The 27,248-nt window shown below is 40.7% G+C and overlaps 1 protein-coding gene across 1 annotated transcript in view; it reads right to left on the bottom strand.

The window, feature by feature from the left end:
• Positions 1–3,454: 3,454 nt before the first annotated feature.
• Positions 3,455–27,248, bottom strand: part of dlgap5 (discs, large (Drosophila) homolog-associated protein 5) — a 44,777-nt gene continuing 20,983 nt past the window's right edge. The window contains exons 7-18 of the mRNA XM_041177519.1: positions 25,300–25,598; positions 22,198–22,322; positions 21,687–21,783; positions 20,306–20,394; positions 18,736–18,896; positions 17,733–17,834; positions 16,799–17,015; positions 12,173–12,395; positions 10,877–10,919; positions 9,949–10,222; positions 6,268–6,362; positions 3,455–4,973 (exon numbers count right to left, since the gene is read on the bottom strand). Coding sequence (XP_041033453.1) covers positions 4,848–4,973; positions 6,268–6,362; positions 9,949–10,222; positions 10,877–10,919; positions 12,173–12,395; positions 16,799–17,015; positions 17,733–17,834; positions 18,736–18,896; positions 20,306–20,394; positions 21,687–21,783; positions 22,198–22,322; positions 25,300–25,598 — 1,851 coding nt within the window. The 3' untranslated portion in view covers positions 3,455–4,847. The remainder of the gene's footprint in view (positions 4,974–6,267; positions 6,363–9,948; positions 10,223–10,876; positions 10,920–12,172; positions 12,396–16,798; positions 17,016–17,732; positions 17,835–18,735; positions 18,897–20,305; positions 20,395–21,686; positions 21,784–22,197; positions 22,323–25,299; positions 25,599–27,248) is intronic.

Genomic DNA, 27,248 nt, shown 5'->3' with positions numbered 1-27,248 from the left:
TTCTCTATTCTGTCAAAGTTGACAACCTCTCAGTCTCTTATTTCCCCCCCCTCCTCCCCACCCCCCCATAGTATGCTCAAATCTTTGCCCACTTACCTCAGTAAATATCCAAGCTGGCATATGCAGAATAGCAGGGTGTAAAATTGGGTCCAAAATTCACTCATTCACTGCTGGATCAAATTTTAAGATATTAAGGACGGACTTGCCCCCTATTGATTGGGGAAATCTAGGAATAGGGGACAGCTTAAAAATCACTTTCTGGAATGAAGTTAGTAAACACTTCTATAGAAAAGGGTGGCAGAAGCTTGAAACTCTTCAGCAAACAGCAGTTGATGCAAGATCAATTGTTAAATTAGAATGATAGATTTTCCATTAAAAAGGTATTAAGAGATGCGGGCAAAGGTATTGAGTTATGTCACAGATTAGCCATAACCTCATTGAATGGCAGAACAGGCTAAGGGGCTAAATTGCTTACTCCTGTTCCTATCTTTGTCCTCTAATGGCCAAAGCAGAGCAACATTTGGAGGCTTAGGAACAGATGACACAGCTTCACTTCCAGCTGAAATTGGTATATAGAGTCGAGCATGACTGGGGAACCAAGAATGTAGTAGTACAGTAGTATCTGTCTCAACCAAAATTGATTTGGGCTTGTGTCTATTGCTCTCAATTTCTAATTGGAACAATTTGAGGGGAAGGCGCCATGTTGCTTCACCCTTTGCTGCATACTTATTGGCTAGCAGATCTGGTTGGGAAGGGTACATGGTTCACGTAACAGAAGGCTAACCCCTAGTTACCAACAGGGTATAGCTAGATTAGAAGAAAATTTGGATTGGAACTTATCTAATTTGCTCAATCAACTTATTTTAAATAGAGTGCAAGTACTACATCTAACTGAGATTTGGACAAAAAAAATTTAAGTTTTTTTTTAGCAAAATACAAAAGCATGGAGCACAAACAAACTTTCAGCTTGGACTCTACTTTTAGGAAAGGCTGACTGAAGAGGTGGGAAGACTGAAGTTGGTGTCTCGATGAGAAAAGAGAAGGCCGAGCGTTGACTGAATAGGTTTTCAAAATTACGAAGGGGTTTGATAGGGAAGACACACAACGTTTCCCCCACTCCTACAGACATCCAAAACTAGGGATCATAAATATACAGTAGTTACTAATAAATCCAATAAGTAATTCAGGCAAGTGGTCAGACTGTGGAACTTGCTACAACATGGGAGTAATTTAGTCAGACATAGATGCATTTAAAGGAAAACTAGATAACAGAGAGAAAGGAAAAAGGAATATATTGCAGCTGCTGGAAATCTGAAATGAAATGAAAACAACATTGGAAACTCAGCACTTCTGGAGGAAGAAAAAGTTAATGTTTCAGATCGATGACCTTTCAGAGTTCTGACAAAAGGTCATCGACTTGAAACATTAACTGTTTCTCTCCCTCCACAGATGCTGCATGAAATGCTGAATGTTTCCAACATTTTGTTTTCATTTCAGATACGCTGATAGGGTGAGATGAAAGTAGGTGTTAAACAAGGCTCATGTGGAGCATAAACAGCAGTTTAGGTCAAATATTTTGTTTCTGCACAGTAAATTCTATGCAACACAAATCTGCATTGCAAAGTGTGTTTCATCAGGAGACAATGGGAGCACCCTCAGCGCAAATCTAAGTTGGTTTTAAAAAGAGTAAACCCCAAAAATCATACAGCTATTGAAGCAAATGTTACAGATTTGCAGGATTTAGAAATAGTTAGGCAACCTTAAGTTGGGAAGACTTGGAATACCACATGACAGCATACAGAACAGTAAAATCTCTGCCATGTTTTTTTTAATAAACCTTTCAGCAAACCAAGTAGAAAATTGCTACCGCACTCCATTAATTTGTTGCTCTATGTATTGATGGCAATTACATGTTCAAGGAGTGTTGCAGACTCTCTTAACCGGCTTCTGACCATTTCACCTACCTGAACCTACTTTCTAAGCAATCTTAATAGCCCCAGTGCAGAAGCATTGGAATTCTGGCCACCCAATCATTTTACAACATTTACTACCTTTCTACTGTAAGTTTCCTGTTTCATTGCCTCAGGGTTATAAGGATGAGAAGTCCAAGACCCACCCAATATACAACTAAGTCCAAGATCCCAGTTTAGGTTGCATTGCCAGTGCCATTTAAAGCAAGAACCAGTACAAAGTGCAATGGCACTATATGAAAAAAAAAAAGTTTGAGGCTGCTGTACTAGCCCTCTCAGGTAAAAACTCAAAATTCAGTAGTTGTGGGACAGTGCAGGTGTATAATTACTGTTCCATTTGCCTATATAGTCATTGTGCACAATTAATTATTTTCTAGTACAAGTGAAATTTGAGCACCTAAGATATTGCAGTTGAACTTCACATATTTTAACATGAATTACAAGAGGATGGTTGAAAAATAATACCTTAAGCAACAGTGGAGATTAGAAGTCAGACTTCCCCTCACTCCCAGTCATGTAGGTAGAACAAAACCCTAACAGAAACAGTCAAATTGACACTGGACAAAATGCTTCAAACAGAGACCCTTCTGCTTAATGGTTAAAACAAACATGCAATAAACGCAAAGATTTCAGACTCAACTTTTGTAACACATAACCCCAGCATTTTAAGGCTTTTCTAACAGAGCTCATTGTAGACCATCAGATGTTGTTAAACAATGAGACGTTTTAAAATGAAGAGCTCAAAGACTAGCAGGTAAGTCTTTTGTATCTCCTTCTTGATTACATATGAACCCAAGGTTCCAAAAAGATGAGAAACCAATCCAACAGTGTCCAGCTCTGGGGATGTTCAATTAAAACAGTTCCAAACTGAACTATGCAGTTTTATTTTAGGTCAATAGACACGCAAAACTTATATGTAGGAAAGCGATTCCTCACTAACGTAATAAGAAACTGGTAACTGCATAATTTTCATCCTATTCTTTTTAAATTTCTATACAAAAATAGAACAATACACATTCGTTGCATCTGCCACCGCTGGGATTAGAAACTTGGGACAGTGGAGATCAAAACAAGCAAGTCATGTTAGTTTTAAACAGGAAATAGGTGTAATCAATCCAATGCACGACTTCAATTGTGCAGTCTTTGGGAACTGACAGGGAATATGTACACCCCACACTAGAAAATTTCCAACACGATAAAATCTTCCAGTACAGGAACATAGCGTAACAGTTTGGCAGGTTCCATTTGTTTGGAGAACCTAGTTTTATTTATAAAAAAAAACAAAAAAACTGCGGATGCTGGAAATCCAAAACAAAAACAGAATTACCTGGAAAAACTCAGCAGGTCTGGCAGCATCGGCGGAGAAGAAAAGAGTTGACGTTTCGAGTCCTCATGACCCTTCGACAGAAGGGTCATGAGGACTCGAAACGTCAACTCTTTTCTTCTCCGCCGATGCTGCCAGACCTGCTGAGTTTTTCCAGGTAATTCTGTTTTTGTTCTAGTTTTATTTATGGTCAAGGGACTGAATGGGACTCCTGTAGAAGCACAGGATTTTTAAACTTGATAGTGGGTGATAGCCTATATGATTACAATCGTTTTAGCACCAATCAGGCAGATTTAAAAAAACAAAATTTGTTACTTCTGGAAGACTCTCAAATCTATACTTTGATAAAACGCTTCAATTTTAAAGGGAAATAACTTTTACAATAGCAAAGGGGAGTTCAACTCAAGTTGTTAAAGAAAATTACACCAACTACATTATGGATGGTCACTTGGCAGAATAGGTGTTTGCAACCAACAAAGGCCTCAGTCATATTTGTAAAGAGGAGCAAATGACAGACATCAGACATTAAGAGGACACCTGAAGACGGCACCTCAAGAGTTAAAATGCTTCGTGAAGTCTGCTGCATAGCTCACTTGCTGAAATGCACCTTTCCAGAACTTGCCTGCTCCTGAAATGGAGTTTGTTCAAAAACCCAATTGAAATATTAGCTGCCAAGTGTTTGCACGTTGTGCAATGATCCATATATTAACCTTGAATAAAAAAAGGCAGTTTTCCAGGTTAATAAATTCACCAATTCTCCAGCTCTCAAGATGCGACACAAGTTCTGCCAATTTATTTATATTTTCATGGAGGTATCAATTAAGTTTTCTTCCCCATTTGTCTGGAGTTATTTATTCAGTGCATTTAAGGGTGGGTTGCTTGCCTTCTGATGCCCTGGATGAGATGGCACATGGGATGGGGGGGGGGAGGAGGGGGGAACTAAAGGCTCCCACATTTCCTTTGATATTTTCTCCCTTCCTGCAAGGATTAACGGCCTGCCATTTGGCAACATAACTTGGAGCTCACAATTGAGGGCCTGAAAGGTAGGGACGGACGAGAATCAAACCTACAGCCGCACCGCTCGTGCACAATATTGCCTTTTCTTTTATATCCTTCACACTTAGTCTAGAATAACTCATGAATCCACACCTATCATAAAGGGATATACTTACGTCAAAAACATTGAATGGAAAACTAACCGAGTCAGTGCATAAATGTCACTGCAGATTGTTGACATATCACTGCCCAATGGCAATATACAATCCATGAATTTTTAACAAGCATTAGGCCCGAACAGCCAGAACTCTGTTGAGTTGTGGCCCCAAGAGAACTAAATTTGAAAACTCATAGTCAATGGCATAATTAGGCACCAAATATAGCTTTGATCTTTGGTATTCAGTGCTTTTCTTCATTGAAGAGAAAATCTCCATTCAGCTAGAATTCATAATATTGTCATCAGTTATGAAGTGTCTTGCTACAAGTCCTTCATGGTCTAGACAGTGAAAGCTAGGCCAGTAGTTTCAATGGATCTCTCGTCTCTGGTTTTCTAGTCTTCATTGAGGTGTTCCACTGGGACTGAATGATATCAAATCCTCAAGGGCCTTTTGAAGTGGAAGCACACGTCGATCTTCTCCCCCAACCATTGTTTCAAAGGGACTCATACAATTTCCTGTAGATTGCTTAAAAACACAAGAGTTGTTAAATTTGTATACATTTGCATTAGCTGAACAAAGTTAAAAATATCCTGAATTTTCTTTAGGCATCCAATTTAAGGCCTGAAAGCTTTAAAGCAAATCATATCTGCAGTGGAAATCTAACTGTAGGAACAAAGCACATTGAGCAGAAAAAGATTCACCTTCCCACAAAAGTCCAAGATTGAATACAAGGGGTGAAAATTTTGCCTTGTAGAGAGCAAGAACTAAACTGCCTCTCAGCACAATGAGTCACACATACTAATCATATTCCAGGAATAAAACAAACAGTTGAGCAATTTCAGGTAGGAAGGCAGTTTTTCAAAACCATCCTTGGCACCTCCAGGCTAGGGAGGAGGAAAAGGAAAAGCTGTGATCTACACCTCCGATTATAGATCCACCTCCATTTTAAATGCACTCAGGAGAATCCAATGCAAATATAGACTGGTGAGAACCCCAACAACACTTCCCAGGCTAAGGTTTAAAACAGTAACCTGGACAAGTTGCTCAACTACTTTGCACTTGCTTACCACGACTATAGGAAAGAGTCCACAAGCACCATGTATAGGCAGAAAAAAGGGATGGCAACCAATGGGAGGAATATTGAAAGTATGGTAGGGGGCTGGAAACATAGAAGATCATTCAGCCCTCGAGTGGCTTCTGCCATTCAGTTAGAACATGGCTGAACCACATCTTACCTCGATTCACCCACCTTGATTTATTAACTCTTAATTCCCATGACTAATAAAAAAAAAATCTATGCCCCCTTGTTTTTGACACCCTCACCAGAGGAAATCTATACTCAGGGAAATACACATCTAGTCTAACAACCTGTCCCTTAACAGAAGTGGGCCAGAGGTGAAACAGCATGGGATAAGTGATTATGGTGAATATTGCAGAGGTGAGGTGAGCAAAAGACAGTGAATCTTGGCTACGGTCACAAACGAAACTCTGGAAACTGAAGGAGTTCAAGCATGGTACATGGAGGAATGGATAGGCATGGATTGGATTGTGACAATACATTTAAGGGCCTAAAGAGAAAATTATCTATGCACCACCATGAATGAATTACACTACTACAAGATATAGCTTTAAAGGAGGGGGAAGAATTCCAAAAGGATGAAGAACAGCAACAATCCAGGCCACTGACCTGTACTTGATGACTTATTTCAGAGCAGCATTTGCTGAGATCTGAAAGTGAGTCATCTGCCGAATGCCTGGGCAGTGATGAGAAACAGTGGAAAGCAAATCAGCTTAATTACAGCAGTGATCATTTCCTTACCACACTATGGAGAGTAGTTCCTGCAATCAACAGATTATTAACTGAACTGAAGGAAGGAGTTCCTTGTGTGGCTGAAATGGAACTAAGAGCCCGACCTAAGAAAGGACAAAATAAACAAGAATGAGGAGCGATATGAAGCAGAAAGATAAACATATTGAAAGTCCTGACTCCTAGTGGGCACAGATAAAATATGTCCTTGACAGCAACAGTACTGACTACTGGATGAATGGCATTTTCTTGCCATTACTTAAGAAAATGGGTGTTTTTGCTCATCTACTCTTGGTATTTAACTTATCACACTGAGGGGCCACCTGGAGAGACTATGAAATTGTACATTGGACAGTAGCTCTGTTTCGTATGAAATAAAATTACTATGGCAAGTATGTCATTAGTCTTCACTCTAGTTTTTTTTTTTAAAAGAAAATTAAGCACCAACATCTCTTTGGCCATCCATCTTGGTTGATTCTCCATCATCACTACCGTACCCCCGCCCACTGCAATACTTGGTTGAACACAGCAAACAACTGAGACAATCAGAACTGGCTACATGTCACTGCGCCTGACAGTGCAGAAGAGCTGAATTAAAGCTGAGACAATTTGATCTGACAAGTTCACTGAAGCACTGCAGGTTAATGAACTTCTTGGTTGCTAAGGAGTTGAGTCCAGAAAAAAATTCAACCTTATAATACATATAAAGATATTTGTTACAACAGAAGTTACTGCAGAATTGCATCAGGACCCAAGTAGCATTCAATTACTGATGTCATAAAAATGTGAACAGTTTAGTGTGTGTATTTTAAACAAAACCACAGATAAATAAAGGTCACAAAAGATAGTTTCAATCATCACTACAGGAGTCCCTCAGGGCACTGTCTAAGTCCAACCATCTTTCAACTGCTTCAATGATCTTCTCTCCATCATATAAGGTCAGGAGCAGGGATATTTGCTGATGATTTCATGTTCAGTATTGTAGCTCCTCAAACTGAAGCAGTATGTGCCATCATGCAGCAAGACTTGGAAACATTCATGCTTGGACTGATAAGTAAAAAGTAACATCCATGCCAGGCAATGACCATCTCCAAAGAGAGAATCTAACCATCTTCTCTTGACATTCAACAGCATTACCGCTGCTGAATCAACCATCAGGAACACCCTTGGTGTTACCATTGACCAATTCATAACTGGACCAGCCATATAAATACTGCAGTTACAAGAGAAGATCAGACGCTGGGAATTCTGCGCAAGTCAGGAACGTGGTGGAATACTCTCCACTTACCTGATTAGTGCAGTGCCAACAATCAAGAAGCTCAACAACATCCAGGACAAAGCAGCTTTTTAATAAACAACCCATCCACCACCTTAAAACATTCACTTCTTCCACAATGGCTGCAGTATGCACCATCTACAAGATGCAGCACAGCAATTTGCCAAGCTTCTTTGAACAGAACCTTCCAGATGTGTGACCTCTACCACCTAGAAGAACAAGGGCAATGGGCTCAGGGAACACCACCACCTGCAAGTTCCCCTCCAAGCCACACACCATCCTGACCGTGGAAATACACCTTTGTTCCTTCACTGTCACTAGGTCAAGGATCCAGGACACACTTAGTAGTGGGCACACCAACACCACAGACTGCAGTGGTGCAAGGTAGCAACTCACCACCACCTTCAAGGGCAATTAGGGATAGATAGGCAACAAATGATGGCCTTACTAGCAATGCTTGCATCTTATGAACGAATGGAAAAAAAAACCTGGTATTTCAGCCTGCTCCAGGACATCTTCAGTTAATTGCTTACTGAGAATGAGCTGAAGGCAGTCAGATCTGGTCTGGTCAGAGCCAATTGATCACGGGACAAATGCTGCATTTGGATCCAAATGGCACAACTGTTTTATCTGAATCATATAGTTTCTTCTCTGAAGATACACCTGGGCCTGCCAAGGTCAAATAAGACTACACGTGCTCCTTTTTGCTTAATTAAACACTGATTGAGTTCAGGCGATAAGCATACTTACTAGAGTGAGGAACGAAGGCATCAGACCAGGGAGGTGCAAAGGTTCAACCAATCCGAGCCCATGGAGCTGGCCATTACCGGCCTTCAGGAAAAGCAAGCTATGGTTTTCTCTAAAAAGGGCAGGTGTGGATGTAGACTGGCTCAGGATTGGCCTTAGCTGTGGCACTGCACCACTTGCAGTCAGAAGAGACCCAGTCTAGATCCTAACTGGCAGAATGGTCACTTAGTGCCTGACAGCACCCATGAATCTACAGCCACAAAGTCAGTCAGTTCTTTGAGTACGGTAAAATGTTTGGAGAGGGGAAGCAAGCATGACATCCACTGCCAAGCAGAATCATGAAGACTGGTTTATCAGAATGTATTTATGCTGTCAGACACCAAAAAAGAACTCAATGGAACCAACACTTTCAAGTCTCATCAATATTCTTCAAAAGCTGCAAAATAAAATTTTTATACCATTTTTCTGGTCCTAGCTCACAGATTCCCAACCCACTGAGCTGAACAATTTGAAGCCTTCACCACTGGGTTGCTAATGGTGTTTTTAAACCAAATATTCAGTCACCATCTCCAATGCAGGGGAATGAAACTCCACCCTCCCCTCTGTACTCATCACCTGTTGTATCAGATACATGAATCTCAAATTAAGCCTGAAATGTTAAACCTCAGCAGATACAAGGAAATCCACCAAATATTTCATCCCACCAATTCTAGCCTGGATTCAAATCTGATGCAGGGTTCATTTGTTCATATTTTCACCAACTAGCCCAGTGCCTTCAATATACATCTGAATTAGAACTTGGCATTAGATGAACAAAGTATTCTTCATAAGCTGATTTAAAAAATCTAGTGAATATGCTGTGGCTTCTGCATAGACTAAAAGCACAGTTGCAATAGTCAGCTGCAAACCTGTGTACACATGAAATTACTGATCTAAACAGGTAACTGTAGGAACTGCAGATCAGGATAGTTGCAAATTTCAGGCTAACAGGATGTCCAATTCTCACTTTCTAATAAGTTGTTCTGAACACCTGCAGTATAATGGTCATGCATTAGACACAGGGCTTCTTAGTGTTCAAATTAGTTTCTCAGCCACCCGAACTGCACTTTTATCATTCTAATCTTTTCTGTTTGACACACCAATTCGGTGTTTGATAGAACAGAACTTGAGTATTGATGAGAAAGAGACATGTCTAAGCTTTTCACTTTGCACTCATCAGGACACTTTGCAAGAATGCCAATATAAAGGGAAAACAACAATTTATAGTGTATTGAAGAGTGCTGATTGGTTAGCTAATTGCTGTTGTCTGCCTGTCTTTGCAGACAAAAAGAACATGTATACACATTACGCCTGTTTCAGCTAAACAAAATAAGTGATAGCCATTCACTGACTCATTCCTCAGGGCGATGCCTTGACCAATCAGGGTCAAGCTGCCTGGTTTAAACTTCAAACAATGCTCGGCAGTTAACTGTCAATCACTATCATGGGTGTATTCTCCATGGTAACATCACTAGCCAACCAATCAGAACTCTCTTCACAAAGTATACATTGTTGTTTTCCCCTTATATTGGTATTCTAGCGAAGCATCCTGATGAGTGCAAGACGAAAAGCTTTTTTTCAGCAATACACACCAATTCCCAGCTTGAGGAGCATGCAACAATTTCATTTACCTGAACTATTAGTTTGTTGAAGCATTTCCTCTTGTGGAGTTGGACGAGCACCAGTTGGTGAAGGTTGCTCACTCACTGGACTCTTCATTTCCACATCTTCAAATTCCAATGGAGATGACGACAGTTCCGATTTCCTAACATCACGTGTAGAATTTCTTTTGGTGCACATGGATTTGGCATCATACCCATTATCATGAAATGGAGACTGTGGTGTCTCTGGCAAGTCACAGCTCCTGGGCTGGAGATACTTTGCAAAGTCAGGTGAAGCATTCACCTAGGGCACATAAGAGAAAAGTCTTAGAAAAGCTGCTGAATTTCCCTCAAGTATCATCCTCTCCCAGATAGCAGACAGCCTCAAAACCAAATCAATATTACCAAGACCAGACCTTGGCAACTAAGGCTGGATGAAGTGGTTTCATCTCAGCTCAATTTCTGAAGAGGGAAAATAACTCCACCTATCCAAGGCAAAACAGTTCAAGCATCGGCTCTTTAAACTTCCCTAGATTAGGCCCATCCTTGCTCAGCAAGATATAAAAGAAGAGCATTCACCAATTGTTCAGTGTCCATACTCTAAAGTTCCCCATTCTCAACCAATTCCCCATTCTTCCTTTTCAAGTAATTATCAAGCCATGTTTCTACCTCAATAGCCACCTGTGACAAACCATTCCATGTTCTGGTATGACTATTTCCATTTGGCAAAAGGCTGGTTGTTTATGCTCCATATCCTCTATCTATAGGCAACCCTTGCCAAGAGTGATTGAGTAACTTCCTTCCAGCCCTCTTCCAATATCAAATTTCCAAGTGGTACAGCGTGGATTCTGAGCACAGCCACTCATAATACAGTTGACAATCTCTTGGCACTAGATTAGAATAGAAAACATTTTAAAAATGCTAGTTAAGAAATAAATCACCAACTATTTCATCTTACCTCTTCAGGGCTCATTCCAGAACAGACAGCCTCTTGTGCAGTGCTAGGCAGAGAAAATGCTCATTAGAAATCACAAAGGAAAGAGTCATATATTGAATAACTAGCTACGCAGCACGTTTGCTCCATTGGCAGACATCACTTCCTTCTAATTTTCAAATGTTCTTCAAACTGCTCAGTGCTCCCGATTGCAGAAAAGTTGAACTATTCATGAACTACATACACGAATCTGCATCCTGCCACTGTGTAGCACAGGATTTAACAAAACAAGTGCTTTAGTACAGACACAAGATGATCTCACCCAAAAATCAAAACGTTAAAATTTTAACTAGACCTGGAATAAATGTAATAACTACAGCTTAACAGATCAATTTGCCATGCTTAAAAAAACTGAAAATGCCCAGTGGAGATACAAGCTACAAAAATGCATCCGTCATCCAATAGCATAAAGAAGAGGAGGTCCTCTGATAACTAGATATAAGCAATTAAGTTGTTCAGGGACTAAAATATTCCTTTGCTACCAGTTCCTGGTTCCAGAGAGAATAAAGCTATACTCCTATAGCTGTTGCTTGGAACAAGAAAAGCCTCCAAGTTATTCATTCATTCCAATTGATGTGCACATAAAAGAGTAAGAATATAACAGCTGGTTCACTGTTTTATTCCCACCACAAAACAACAGCATTGGCCCCAGCTTTGTGCACTCTAATAGATGGATCCAGAATATTCCATGCAAAAGCCATTTAGCCCAATTAGTTTAAAAGGAAGATCATCTGCACAAGTGCTTTAAAAAAAATCTATCCAGGAGACACCTTCAGGTCAAAGAAAATAAACAACTGTTATCCAGAGTTGTTCAGATAACAACCAACCCATGTGTATTCCTGGATGCCTCCATTCATTTGAACAGAAGTTGATTTTTCAGACTGGCCAAGAGGGGAACCCAAAGTTGTTTTTGGTCTGGCTTCTACTGTTGGCCACCAGGAAGTGGCGGCATTTTAAATGAAGAATGGGTCACAGCGCAGATTAAAATGACCAAACAAAGCAACTTCCTGACTGCAAATGATTTTAAATTTTAGGAATGCCAATTTAAAAGTTAAGAACACCACATTACCTACGCAACTAAACACACTAACTTCCAATCTGACAGACAAGATCAAGAGAAGGTAAGTTAATACTATGGCCCAGCACTGTTTTCAGAGACCAACAGGACTCCAGAGACCCAGAAAATAGAAGCCAGTATAAGTATTCATCTTTAGTTTTTCATATATAGAAACAAAATACAGTGAGGTAAGCTAGACTCACCTCTGTCCAGCCTTGGAATTGTTAGAGCTTTTCATTGTTAGAGGTGATTCAGTCTCTGGCAAGATTTCTGAAGCCTTTCTTTCTGAAGTCTGTTGATTTGGCCCATTACCTATACAGGGCATGGGAGAGGTAGGGGCAGTGTTGCACACACCTTTCGTAGGGAGGTACTGTTCTTTCGGTTGCTGTCCTGATGCCAGATGGATCATAGAAGTGTTGGGAGATGCTGTACAAACATTAGTTAAAATGAGTTTATTTGCGATCTCAAAGTCAGTCACTTCAAATCTCTACGCATCAAACAACTTGCATTCAAGCCTAAATTTTGTTGCAAATTTGCTACTTGGAATATACTGAAAGCACAAGTACTATCATTTGTTTTGGTATGGAGGCTCCAGAACTGCTAGATCAGTGTTGAGATTTACCTGGTCTGCATTGGACACAATTCCAGAGTCCCGCAGCATTGGAATTCCTGATCCTATTACAATTAAGGAACATTTTTAAACACTGGAGGATGTCGGTATCAACCAGTTCATTTGAGAGTGTGTTTAAAGCATGTCAGAGCTAGATAGGACAGGAAGGGAATGATTAGAACCAGATTTAGTTGCAATTGCTGTGCACAGATTTGACTCAATTTTCAACCAACTGTTGATTTGATGTGCCTATTTGGTATATGTTCCCAAAGTTATAAATTGATAGTTTACAAACACCAATTTTTCCATGTCATCTTATTTATCTGGTTTATTTCCTTCAACATTGGTTTCATCTCTATGCTTGTGATAATTTGGCTATTCCTTGGCATGAATGTCTTAGTGTAGTGGTTGTGACAGGACAAGTGCACTAATAATCCAGAGAACAAGTTTGAATTCCATCATGGCAATCTGAGAATTTGAATTCAGTTAAACTTTCTAATGCCCTTGAAGAAAATCTGTAATCCATATCTGGTCCATATGCCACTCCAGTCCCACGCCAACATATTTAATCTAGCAGGTCACTCAATCGCATTAATCACTACTGTGGCAGTTTAAGAGTACAGCCCATTAATACCTTCTCAGGACAACTAAGGTTGGGCAATAAATGCTGGTTTTGCCAGCAACAGCCACACCCCAGGAATTAATTATTTTTTTAAATTGCCACGTGAACACATTAATTTGTCTTATTTTTCTGTGGAATTACCACTGAATAGAAAAACAGCAAGGACAAAGGTAGCAATAATTTAATTTACTTAAGAGGGGCATTGAAGAAAAGAGACATGTTGAAGCTTTTAGTCTTGCGTTCTTCAGGACACTTTGCAAGAATACCAAAATAGGGGAAGACAGTTTCTCTACACATCTATTAAACACAAGGTTGTGCCATTCCCTGACTTATTCCTCAGCACAATGCCTCGACCAGTGTCAAGCTGCCTGGTTTAAATTTCAAACAATGCTTGGCAGTTAACTGTCAGTCACCATCACTGCTGCATTCTCCATGGCATTGCCTCTACCAATCAGCACTCTCTTCACGTACAGTATAAATAAACCTATCCCCCCTAGATTGGCATTTTTAACGAAGTGTCCTGAAGAATACAAGATGAAAAACTTCAATACATCTTTTCTCAGCAATACTCAAGCTCTGTACTACCAAACTATTTATAAGACAGACATGCTGTCAAATAAAATAACTCATTCACACCTCAATGTTGTGATTTTAAAACCACCCCTGCTAACTCTGCTTTTATGAACTACAAAAAAACACAAACGCTGGGTATAGCTGCAGCATAGCCAAGCTTGTGCCCCACTAGAGTTTAACTCGTTGGGAGAGAAATTCAGTTTACGATAACACACATGACACCCAGAACGCTTCCAAACCTCACTAATCTGTTGCATGTAACCTGGACGTCATATTGGATGTTACCATTGCCCAGGATCCATGGAAAATTCAAACACAGAAGGCCATTGAACCCTTCTTGTTCATGCCAGCCCAAGGACACCCAGGTGCCCTTTCTAATCCCACCTTCCTGAACCTGGCCCATAGCCCTGCAGCTTACAGCACTTAAGGTGCAGATCCAGGTACTTTTTAAAAAGAGTTTAGAGTTTCTGCCACTACCACCAACTTGGGTAGCGAATTCCAGACATCCACTACCCTCTGCGTAAAAAAGTTCTTCATATCCCCCTTACACCTTCTGCCACTTATCTTGAATCTATGTCCCCTGGTTCTAGAATTCTCCACCAAGGGAAACAATTTTATCCTGTCCACTATCTATTCCCCTTAATTTTGTACACCTCAATCAAGTCACCTCTCAGCCTTCTTTGTTCTAAGGAAAATAACCCCAACCTATCCAATCTCTCCTCGTAGCTATATTTTTCTAACCCTGGCAACATTCTTGTAAACCTCCTCTGCACTCTCTCCAGAGGTATTACGTCCTTCCTGTAATGTGGTGGCCAGAACTGCACACAATACTCCAGTTGTGGCCTCACCAGTGTTTTATACAATTCCAACATTATATCCTTACTTTTATATTCTATACCTCTGCCAATGAAGGACAGCATTCCATATGCCTTCTTTACAACCTTGTCTACTTGAACTGCTGCCTTCAGGGACCTGTGTATTCATACACCAAGATCTCTCACTTCATCTACCCCTCTTAGTATATTCCCATTTATTGTTTAATCCCTGTAACTGTTTGACCTCCCTAAATGCATGACCTCACACTTCTCTATGTTAAAATCCATCTGCCACTTTACCACTCACTCCACCAACCCATCGATATCGTTTGAGATTATGGCTATTCTCTAAACGATCCACTACTCGGCCAATCTTTGTCTCATCTGCAAATTTTCCAATTGTGCCCCCACGCTCACGTCCAAATCATTAATATATAACACAAACAGCAAGGGTCCCAACACAGCCCTGTGGAACACCACTTGAGACAACTTTCCATTTGCAAGGGCATCCATCGACCATTACCCTTTGTTTCCTGTTACAAAGCCAACCGTTAATCCAGTTTGCCACATTACCCTGAATCCCATGGGCTTTTACTTTCCTGACCAATCTGATCCTACTCCTGGGATCCCAAACCCCTGCCACACTAATTTAAATATTTCCCAACAGAACTAGCAAAAGCCTCCACAAGGACAATGGTCCCAGCTCTGCCTGGGTGTAGCCCGTCCTGTTTGTACGGGTCCCACCTTCCCCAGAACCGGTCCCAGTGCCTCAAGAATCTGAATCCCTCCTGGCTACACCATCTCTCCAGCCACATGTTCATTTGGTCTATCCTCATATTCCTACTCTCGCTAGTATGTGGAACTGGGAGTAAACCTGAGATTACTACATTTGAGGTCCTGCATTTTAATTTATCGCCTAACTTCCTGTACAGAGCTTGCAGGTCCTCATCCCTCAGTTTACCTATGTCATTGGTACCAATGTGTATCACAACCACTGGCTGCTTACCTTCTCTCCTCAGAACGTCCTGCAGCCACCCCGTGACATCCTGGACCCTGGCACCAAGGAGGCAACATACCATCCTTGCTTCACGTTTATGACCACAGAAGCACCTGTCTTGTGCCCCTAACTATTGAATCCCCTATCACTATAGCCCTGCCACTTGTTTTCCTCCCACCTCTCTGAGCAGCAAAGCCACCCATGGTGCCGTGAACTTGGCTGTTGCTGCTTTCCCGAGAGGCCACCACCACGAACAGTATCCAAAGTGGTATATCTGTTAGGGGGATAACCACAGGGGACTCCTGCACTATCTTCCTGAGTCTTTTACTGTTCCTGATGGTCACCCTTTCTGCCTGTGTAATCTTCACTTGCGGTGTGACCACCTCGTTAAACGTGTTATCCATGACTTGCTCAGCATCGCGGATGCTCCACAATGAGTCCACCTGCAGTTCCAGCTTCGAAATCCAGTTAGCTAGAAGCTGCATTTGGATACACCTTCCACACACATGGTCACCATGGATGCTGGAAGCGTCCCTCATTTCCCACATCCTGCAGGAGGAGCATACCATGGGTCTGAGCTCTCCTGCCATAACATCCCTCTCGATTAAGCTAGTTACTCCCTTAAAAAATACACTAGCTCGGGGCCTTATTTATGTAAGCTAGGAACCTTGTTTCTTGACTAATTATACTTGTACAGTACTACTCTATACTTTTTTTTAAAGCTCCTACCTCAATATTGAGCAACGAATTATTTTAACAGATTGAAAAAAAAAATCAACTCTTGGAAACAGGCATTAGGCTCACTAAATATCCAAATCAGACCCCACAATGCATGCAGAATCCAAAATGAATGTTTCAGATGCAAATAGACAGGGTTTATACCATGGCTGTTCCACCTAGTTATATCAGACTGAGAGCTGCTCAAGGTCCTAAAAACAAGTAACTCAAAGATGTAAAGGCCCAGTGCTGAAGTTTTATTTTTCTAGGCTCAGGAGAGGCAGCCTCCTCTGACTGGTGAGGTGGAATAAGGGGCCTGGCAGCATTTAAGCAAGACCAAAACTGAACTTTGCTCAGCTCTTAGAAGCCATCAAATTTCTCTGATCTTGACATTCTGTATCATGGTCTATAAACAAGGCTGTTTTGACAGTGCTTTTTTTTTTTAAGTAGGGAACTTGCAGCCACCTAAACTGGTTTTTGTGGAACAAATCTTACCAGTAAAGCATTTTGCAGGACTCTCCACTCTGAAGAACCCTGCGTCAAACACAATAACATCCTTTTGAGTTTCTTTACTACTGGAGCCTGCCATTTCTTGTTTCAGCTTGGCTTTCATAGATGCCTTCAAAGCAGCAAGACTGCTCTTCGGTGCAACTGGAGTTTTGCTGGCTTTAATAACAAGGCCCTCTGTGGATTTTGGGATGGCAACCTTTTTCTAAAAAGAGAAGAATAAAGTAATCAAATTTAGACAAAGCACACGATCAAATCCACAACAGATTTGGTACACTTGCTGTTAGGGGTTTATATTGCCATCTTAACCCTACCCAAATTCAGGGTTACACAATAAGATAGAAATTAAAAGCTACAAAGCAAAAACTTAAGGGTTTGTACATCCATTACAGGAGTAAAAGACTTGGGAGTTACATTTGATCAACTCCTTTCTATTGTCTGACTGGCTGACTCCTCCAACTCAGTTCTAGCCTTAACAGGACTCATGCACACAGCATTTCTTTTAGTGGCTACTTCACCTTCCCACAGTAACCTAACAGTTAGGGTACTTGGCAGGGAGGTTTATATTTTTATAACGTATAAAATAAATATATATATTTGAGCACATCGATGCATGGAGAAGTGTGTAAACAGCTTATATAAGTGGCTTCTAAAGGAAAAGGATGAATTTACTGCTTCATCAGACCAGTCACTAATGGGTCCTGGTCCAATGATCAGGATGCTGGTTTTTGGTAGATAGAAACTGTAAGAAACTTGCATTACCATTACTACCTTTTGTCAATGCCCATTTATTCTTAAAGTTGACCAGTACTCACTGACTAGCAATATTCTTATTTTTGCCAGTTTAACAACACTGTAGAATAAACACCAAGTAGCATCTGTGCTGGAGGGAGTGGCTAATTCCTAATCTCTTGCCCCTTACCTTAACCACTTTTTTGGGTAATGATAGCAACTCATTCTGCTCCTCCCAGTTATTCTCTTGAAGCTTCTTCAAATGCTCAAATTTTTTGTTTACATCTTCAACCTGGAAGAGGAACAGTCAGAACCAACATATTAGGAGGAAAAAAATAAGCAGGCAGAAATCCCCATTTAAAAAAAAAGTCTCTTTTCCAGGAAGTTGGGAAAGAAGAAAACCTCCTTTCTCCATTTATATTTCAAACTGGGAAAGAGACAATATTGGGATATTGTTTTCTAGCAGCACCTTTTCATGTTTATACAGAGAATCCTTCCTCTCCATGCAGTTTTGGTTTCAAGCTCATGTTTGTCAATGTGTCAGTTGATACAATTGTTGCAGCTAATGGATTAAAAATTGAGGTTTCACTAGTCACTCTATAGTAGCTACCTGGTCTTGTATAACTTTTTTTTTGCATAAATTGACAAGGAGGAGATTACAAACTTCTTCCATCACTACAACTTACTGAAACCTCAAAGCAGGTATTTCTGGCCAACCTCTTGCACGAGCCTCATTTCCTGCTATTGTTCACCACTTACTAGAAGAGCCCTGGTTGATCCCCAGGCTGTGCTGAGCTAGTGGATAGCCTGGTGCAGCCACTGCCTCAGGGAGGGGAAATGGGAAGTCACCACAGTTGCTGCTTCTGATGACTAATGTGTGTGTGTGCCCACATGAATAATGGGAAAAGGATTTTGCCTGATCCCTTATCCTCAACTCAAATTAAAATTTCTTGCTGCTCATCAATGTTGATTCGTCTTACTCAGGAGCCATTTGAGGGTGAGCAGTGCACATAAAATTGTATTCCAAGTCAGTCAGTCTCTTCAGGAGACTATTGCAAAAATGAGTGAAGGGTGGAGCTAGTGCTCACCAACTGGTTTAAAAAAAACTCAAGTTTATGCCATCTACTGTTCAGCCAGAATGCTTGAAGGGGAAAATATGTGACTGGTGCTCAAAGAAAACCTTTAGTCAATACCTGGAAGTAGACCATGTCCCAGAATCCTTCCAGATCTGTGCAGGTTACTTCCTTTTCACTCGTCTTGAACTCACAGTTGTCGACAAGACCATTAAACTGTTTGAATCGCTCAGCCACCAGAAGGCGTGCTTGCCCCACAGTTGTGCGAACTAAGTCCTTAACTAGACAAAAATATAATTTGAAACAAAGCAGTTTTTTTTGGAGATGATAGTTTTAGTTGGATAAGTTGCGTAAAAGGCAAGATTGTTAGAAAAATTACTTAAAAAAAATTCTGTTTGTAAAATAAGTTCAGGAAAACCTACTGTAGTAAACCATAGAACAGCCCAAGTCAGCATTCAACAGGAAATGACAGTAGGGATCCCAGCAAAAAAGGTCAATAGGATCAAAACCCTCCAATGTCTGGAGTCTTTCCTGAGACAAAAGGAAGATGGTTGCACCTGCTAGTGTTGCTCATGCACTGACTTTGTAATGAGAGAAAAAGAGGCAAAAAGATCGGCTTTAATGAGAATGTGGAACATTCTTGTATTTTTATTACTAAAAACCTTCAAAGCCCATTCCTTCTCTGACAACAGGAGAGATTGGTCCTTGCTAGATTTTCTTTGCATCAATGTTTCTATTCAGAAATCGTCAAAAATTCCCTTTTGGCTAGGATTGACCATTTGGTGCAGATTAACCAATAGAATTCAATTATGCTGATTGCTGAATTACTAAATTTAATTGACATCCTACTACAAACTGTGACAACAGACTTCCAAATGGCATAGTTGCATATTGAATACTCAGCTCATGTCCTGACTGGAAGTTCACATACTTCACAGAAGGTTTACAAAAGACAAGTTCATCTAATAGCGCTGTCACTTGGAATGCAATTTTAAGAATACCATTTAAGAATACTTTAGCCTTTTATGGATAGTTTCAAGCTTCATTTCAAATACCAGTCAGTAGCACATCTCTCAGTGCCACCTAGTGGAAGCAAAGGAGGGAAAAAGTATTCATTGCCGTAAACCTGATCTCAAGGCCAAGAACACAAACATTGAAATTTAATGGGTATCAAATAAGTGCCTGAAAAGAATGTGATGCAAGCAGCTTGTTTTTGTGTATCAAATTAATTTTATCGAAATATGTAAAGTTCACTTTCCCTACTCTCTCCTCCCATCTGGACTGCAATGCAATTTTTTTGGTTATATGTTATTTCCAATACCAGGGTACAGAAACAAGCCAAGCTAAACAGTCAGATCTGAACAAACATGTTTAATCACTTCTGCCTAGCAAAAAAAAAGGAATGTTCATTGAAGTGTACACAAATGATAAGTATTTAGATGTCATTTTTAACGTGCTTAAATCAGTAACTGTCATTCTCACTAATGTATTGACCCAGCGAGAAATGTAATTTAGGAAGTGGAAAAAAGTCAGACTAATGAAATATTAAACAGGTATACTATAGAGCATATTTTGTGAAGTGAAATTGAAACCAGAATCATTTTTTAAAATTACAGTATTAAAAGGATCCAAGACCAGCTTGTGCAAATTACTTTTCGACAGTGGGATTTATTGGTAAAGTTCATCTTACCGCCATCTGGAATCTCTGCAGTATTAGCCCACCCTTCCCACTGCTGGCAAAGCCCAGACAAACTCTCAGTCTCTGACATGACAATTCCTCTGTAAAAGAACACATTCACATTAAAACTATCCATCCCAGGTACCCAAGCTAGTTCTGGTTTAGCATGGTGCCCATTACAATGTGACAGTATTTGTTTATCACAATTTCAGTCAGTCAACAAGATGATATTGTCATATATACAAGAACGGATCCATTTTTTAGTCTAAGCAGCCCTCTTTTCTAAAAAGCTGCTAACCATGCTTACCATTGCCCACGCAAATGCACTTCTCAACACAGATCACTGGAGGGCCATCAAGAGTGGTCAATTTATCTCCTGTATCACTTGCATTGAGACATGTTGCAGCAGCCCTATTGTAATCCAGTTCAGCTAACTCAGCACCGACTGGAACACTCAGGTTTATAGCTGTTACATTCTAACTTTACCAACAGATCCATCAGATAGCTAACAAAATGTTAAGAAAAACTTCATTCATTGCTATTTGCTGAATTTATTGCATTCGTATATCTATTAGCAACCAATAAGGCTCCATAAAATGCTCCATTAAGCCAGACATTTAGTTTTCAGATAATATTAAGGGATTTACATTTTACTACAATGCCACCAGGTACACAGGGCTTTCATAGTTGATGTCACTGCAGAAAATAAAAACTTTTAACAAGTCTGTTCACAGCTGATGGCAACAGAGACTCATTTTCTCCTTCCCAGATCTTTAGATCTACTAATATTTAAGCTTTTTTTTAAAAGTACATTTGCAACAACAACAAATGCAACAATAACAGCCTTGAGCTAGTATACAAGGCAGCAGGCCAAATCAGCAATTATTCACTGGCTTGTGTGCAGAACTTTTCAAAGAAAGAGGAAAACTTCAAAATATCCTTGAAGCCAATCTGTGACTCTGCTCTCTCATGTCTAATACAGGTAACTAATTTGGAAAATAAAAGCCTTATGTTTTGGACATACATTGAAGAATAGGTGTTATTTTCTGAATCACCATCCTCCAACTGCCCTATAGAAAAATGCAGACATAAATGCACGACAGATTCAGAGACCACTCTCCAAAAATCTGGATGAATAAAAGAAGCCTTAAAAATATAAAAAAAATAAATCCAGTCAGACCACCAAATTTACAAAAGGAGATCTTGGCTTGGTTTTCAAAGCGTTTAGGACGTTCATTCTTTTCCACATTGACGTCTCCTGACTGACATTAGAAGGGCATGAAGTTAATCTTAGAAAATTGATTTGACAAGTTGACATGATGCATCTAATCCAAGCTGTATTTCAATGCTATGAGTACTGTTACTGCATACTAATATCAATTTTGTGGCTAACCTGAAATAAGCAACATCGTGCACTGGTCCATTGATATCAGCTGTAGAGCTTGCTAAAGAATCTTGGGGTTTGTTAGACACTGGTACTTCTTCAATCACTAAGGGAAGAGGGGAAAAAGGCAGATTTAAAATTACTCAAATATCAAGTGGAACACAGGCTTTGGGGGGGAATGTCAAATAAACAAACCCAAAGGCAAATTAAATGATCAAAAACTTGTGGTAAAAGGCAAATAAGCACAATTTTTAAAAAATGGTTTTAGTTTAAAATCAATAATTCAACTAATTCAGAAGACAAAGTTCTAGTGGTTAATGCAAATGAAAGGCCAGTTTTTAAGTCTCTTGGGTAATAAAACTCAAATTTAATTGCAGTGTCGCATTCAGTTTTTGGTTAGTTCCATCATGTTGAAAGAATGTTGTAAGAGATTTTACAACATGTATGACAGGAGCACAAGGATTATAGCACCATAGAATGAATTATTTACCTGTCTAGGCCCATCGGAACTGTTGCTTACCAGTACTAACAGTGTCTTCACTTTTTGCTTCAGGGAGACTCTCAGGTTCAATTTCTGGTGCAAACTTACTTCTCCTAGTTCTGGTTCGCGAATTCATTGTAGTAGAAGAAACAACATTACCTTTCCTGGATAGAGGGAAAGAGAAATCGAATTTAGTGTTTCTTTTGGCAGGATCAGGGCAAAGTATGAAAATTTTAGATATGAAACCTAACTAAATTGGTAAAGAAAAAGTCTCCTAAGTGAATCAGGTATCAGATAAAATAATGACATTACTATGGATAACTAGTAAAGAACAAGGCAGACTGCATGGGAATATCAATCACCCATACCGAATTTAATTATGTTAAAAGGACGTTTATGCAGGAAGAAAAGGGCATTAAGGCTTAGGGAGGGCAGCAAAAGTAAATGGATCGGAGATAACTAACAAAATGGTACAGCTGGGTGGATGGTAATGGAACAAAGGACAGGAGCTTACAATTCATGGCAAACATTACAAGTCTTAATGGGGTTAATCTTTTTTCCATAACACTTTAAGAAAGACCCCTCCACAAAAAATAAGCAAAACAAAAGTTAACTGCACACCATTTCTCACAGGTACCCACAGCAAAGCCCCATTAACAGATGCTACATTGATGAAAGCACTTGGTGAAAAAGTGCTACCACACAATTGACAAATGAAAACCACAAGGAACTACTAATTGTGTGGTAATGAAATCATTGCTCAGCTCTTCTCCCCATACAACAAGTCTCATCAAGCTGATCAATCACAGTAAAAATATTATAAAAGTCCAGAAGGAATTGTGGGGCAATTTTAATTCCATTTTCCCCCTCTTCTGGAGGTATCAACTCCTCACTGGGTTAGTTCTACAAGCATTCTCCAGTACTTCACTTAAATGGCTAGCAGTCACATGCGAGTGCAATCCTCGGGGTGGCGTGGAGGGAGCAGGTTGGTAAAGGACCTTTGTCTTACGGATGTATAGTGTAAAGCCCATGCTCTCGCACACCTCAGTGAAGGTGTTGACGATGGCTTGGAGCTCGGCCTCCAAGTCTGCGTAGACACAAGCATCATTCAACTGCATACTGTAGTTCAATGACAGAGGATGGGGCAACCTTGGATCTGGCTTGTAGGCGGCAGAGGTTGAACAGGTTCCTGCTTGTTCTGTAGATTAGCTCCACTCCAGCGGGGAGCTTGCTGAGGGAGAAATGGAGCATTGCAGCAAGGAAGAAAGATCGAGAAGAGTGTCGGTGTGACGGCACAGCCTTGCTTGACCCTGGTCCAAACATGGATTGTGTCTGTGGTGGAACCGTTGGTCAGGATCACTGTTTGCAGGTCATCATAGAGCAAGCAGAGGATGGTGACAAACTTCTGGGGCAGCCAAAAAGGGGGAGGATGCTTCATAATCCTTCATAGTTGACAATGTCAAAGGCTTTTGTGAGGTCAAAGGTGGCCACGTACAAGGGTTGCTGTTGTCCCCTGCATTTATCTTGCAGTTAACGCAGTGAAGATCGTGTCCATTGTACCCCTTAGTGGGCAGAATCCACATCAAGACTCTGGGGAGCTCTTCAGCCACAGGGAGAATCCTCTATAGTTACCACAGCCAGACTTGTCACCTTTCTCGAAGATTACAGAATCTCCAAGATCTCCTAACATGCTCTCCTCGTACCAGATAAGGGAGAGGCCACATATTTGCGCCAACAGTGCTTCTGCACTGTGCTTTAGCAGGGATTCCATCTATTCCTGATGCCTTGTTGCTTTTTAGGTGGTGAATGTCCTTTTCTACCTCATGCTGGGTTAGGGTTGTGCTGAGATGGTGGCAGGTAGCATGCTGCGGGATGGAGTTGAGGACACTAGCGCTGAAGACAGAGTCTCTGTTATGATCTTTGAAGTGCTCCTTCCAGCAGCCGCTGATTGCCTCTGTCCTTGATGAACATCTCTCCGTTCTTGGGCAGCAGTGGAGTGGGTCCTTGGCCTGTAGGTGGTCTTGACTGCGCTAAAGAAACCTCGCATGTCATGTTGTCAACCATCTGTTGGATCTCCTATGCTTTCTCCACCCAGCTGTTCTTTAGGTCATGGATTTTTTTGCAGGTTCTCAGCCTTTAGCCATCTGTAGAACTGTTAATTTGTTCTCGAGTTGGGTTGCTAGTTATGTCAAGACCATGTACTATGCAGTATGTCAGGATCAGGGTACTGTTGGTGTTGGCTTTCCCTACCCCATCTCTCCCCAGAGATCTGTGTCCTTCCCAACTCTGGCGTTGAAGTCGCCAAGGGGGATCAGCTTATCGCCCGGTGGGACTCAGGCCAATGCTCGTTCCAGGATGGAGTAAAATTCCTCTTTGAGCTCATCTATAGCATCCAGTGTTGGGGCATACACGCTAAAGACTGTCGCGCATTGCCCCTGGGGTAGGGTGAGCCAAAGGTTATGAGGTGCTCTTTTATCCCATAGGGATGTCTTTGAGACTTGTTTTTAATGGCGAAGCCAAAACTGTGGAGGCGGTGCTCTTCTACTGGTTTACCTTTCCAGAAGTCCATTTGATAACAGGGTGCACACACACCTGTACCTGATTTGCTTCTGCAAACATGTGCAGTTCCAGCACAGGAGACTGGATGTCAATCAGGAATTGCCAAAACCACAGCCAAATTTCCTATGTCTTATCCAAATGGGCTGAGGCCAAATAATCCCAACTGCTGACCTAACTGCAATCAGTTAATTTGGCACAGATGACTGAACCGTGGCCCTTTGCCAGTATGACTTCACTACTCCGACCAGCCTTGACATACAGAAGATAGAAAAGGAAAACAAGCAGCCAAGGTTCTTTCTCCTGATTGCTAGCCAGCATACCCTAGTGGGAGGACGTGTGAATGTTGTGCAACAGTATGGAATAGGCCAAATATTGGTTAAGCTGGTAATAATGATTTTGAAGTTTGGCAAGGGTGTGCAGAGTAGGTTTGCTAAGTATGCTGCATAAGGGCCATCAGCATTCAGTAGAAAACGGGCATAATTCTTACCTTTGTAAGAGGAAGAAAAGTCAGGGAACGGTAAATGGGTGCACAAAAACCCCCCACAGGTTAGAAACAAACATTTGCACAAAGTAATAACTTACGATGTGTGTTCAACAGGACTCCAAGAACAAGGTGCGAAGAAATGATTTACACTTCGGGGGCTGAGTGGGGGAAATTTGAATTGGGGCAATCCGGCCACAGGTGCAAAGACATAGTTTTCAGGTGCAAAGGAGACTCTCTTGCCCACACGCCCAGCACCCAGTACTGGTGGCATTTGATGCCCATCGTCACTCTCAGTTGGAGGAGTTGGCTCCTCACAACTTGGTGGTTGATCTTTTTTGCCAATGGCTTCCATTTCTTGCTCTTCACAAGGAGCAGGTTCTGGTTCATCAAGAGCAACCTGCAAAGCAGTTTTGATTAAAAAACATTGAAATGTTTAATTTCACTTTTAACTGGCTCTAACTAAACTAACTTAGGTGAGATGCAAGGTTACAGCAATACATTTCAGTCATCTGCTGCATTCCTAACGTTACAATAGTTTTATGACGAGTTGCCAAGGGACAGCTTAATTCCATTTCCCACATTTAACCAAACATGAACGATATAAGGCCAGTTCATCCATCTGCAACATAAGCAAATTCCAACAGAGCTACTATGGTGCTGCACACATCAAGTCAGAGATTAGTAAGGAATCAATTTAACAAGGAGGGGAATTTTAAAATTATTCAGTCAGTTGTGTGTGTGTAATTTGACTGTCCTTTTAAAACCACACCTATACAAGAACATTTTTGTAGCCAAGCTAACTTCAGAAACCAAATTTTCACATTTGAAAATGTAATGATAATGCACCAGCTGCATTGTTAAAACATTACATCCAGTGTGCACTTAGGTCACACAATTTTCTGCAAACTTTGATTCAATTAGCCTGAATTTCCAGCAAATGACAACTACAAAATATAGACAAGACCACATAACGGGAAAACAGGCAGATAAATTTCCAATGAAAATGTACAAGGAGGTTGGACAGAAACAATAATGAAGATTGAATTGTCAGCATCAAAAAGGCTTTTGGGCGCCACTTGTTCTCACTACGCTGAGGACATGTGACTGAAAACAATGATTTCATGTGTTTTGTCAGGCTTCAATTTGGAGACTCATGGCTCTGATAAGGCTGAGGCTGGAGCACATGGAATGGTAGATTTGATCAAGCCCATCAGCTAGAAGAAAGCCCTAACAATGCAGTTGGAAGCATTTGCAAGTGCCCAAGTTATAGACTAAGCAGCCTGTGGGGAAAAAAACACTTTCACAAGAACAGTATGCGCTTCCGGTCTCCCATAATACCAAAATTTAACATTTTCATCTCCTGTTCCAAACCCTTCATGGCCTCAGCCTTCCCCGCCTCCAGCACTAGAAGAACTCTACATTCCTCCAACTCTGACTTCTTTCCCTTAAAATGATACCTCTAGCTATACAGACCAAAACCTCTTGCATTCTAAATCTAAACATTTCCATCTCCTTTGTAAAACCCACATTTGACCACACTTGGTCACCTCTCCCAATATCTCCTCTGGTGGCTCTGCCTCCGCTTTTGTCTATGTTTCAGTGAAGTCCCTCAAGACATTTTTCAACAATAACAGGTGCTGTAACTGGCTGTCATTAACGTAGTGTAATGAGTACCGTATCATGGAGCTCAAATTTAAAAAAGAATTAGAGCATCAGCAAATTACATAACAATCCAGGAACTTATAAGGTTTATCCTTCACCGACCCAGCAATATAGGCTTCCTTGGCCTTTTGTTATCAGGAATTGATATCTTTATTTACAGCGTTCAATAACTTAATGTTAAAGGTATTTTTGTATAAAATATGAAAACCCAAAGCGTAACTTTTGAATTGAAGTAGCTTGATCCAAAGGGCTACTCATTTATACAACTGCAGTTCTTACACGTTTAGACAGCTGTGAAGTGAGAGGGGTACGAGATTTGCCTGCTTACAATATGTAGGAAAACACTTGTTTCAGATGCACTGAATTCTTGATTGTAATGTGCATC

This window comes from Carcharodon carcharias, chromosome 31, assembly GCF_017639515.1.
Source record: "Carcharodon carcharias isolate sCarCar2 chromosome 31, sCarCar2.pri, whole genome shotgun sequence".
NCBI lineage: Eukaryota > Metazoa > Chordata > Chondrichthyes > Lamniformes > Lamnidae > Carcharodon > Carcharodon carcharias.
The sequence above is the reverse complement of the archived record's forward strand: the minus strand, read 5'-3'. Positions and strand labels throughout refer to the sequence as shown.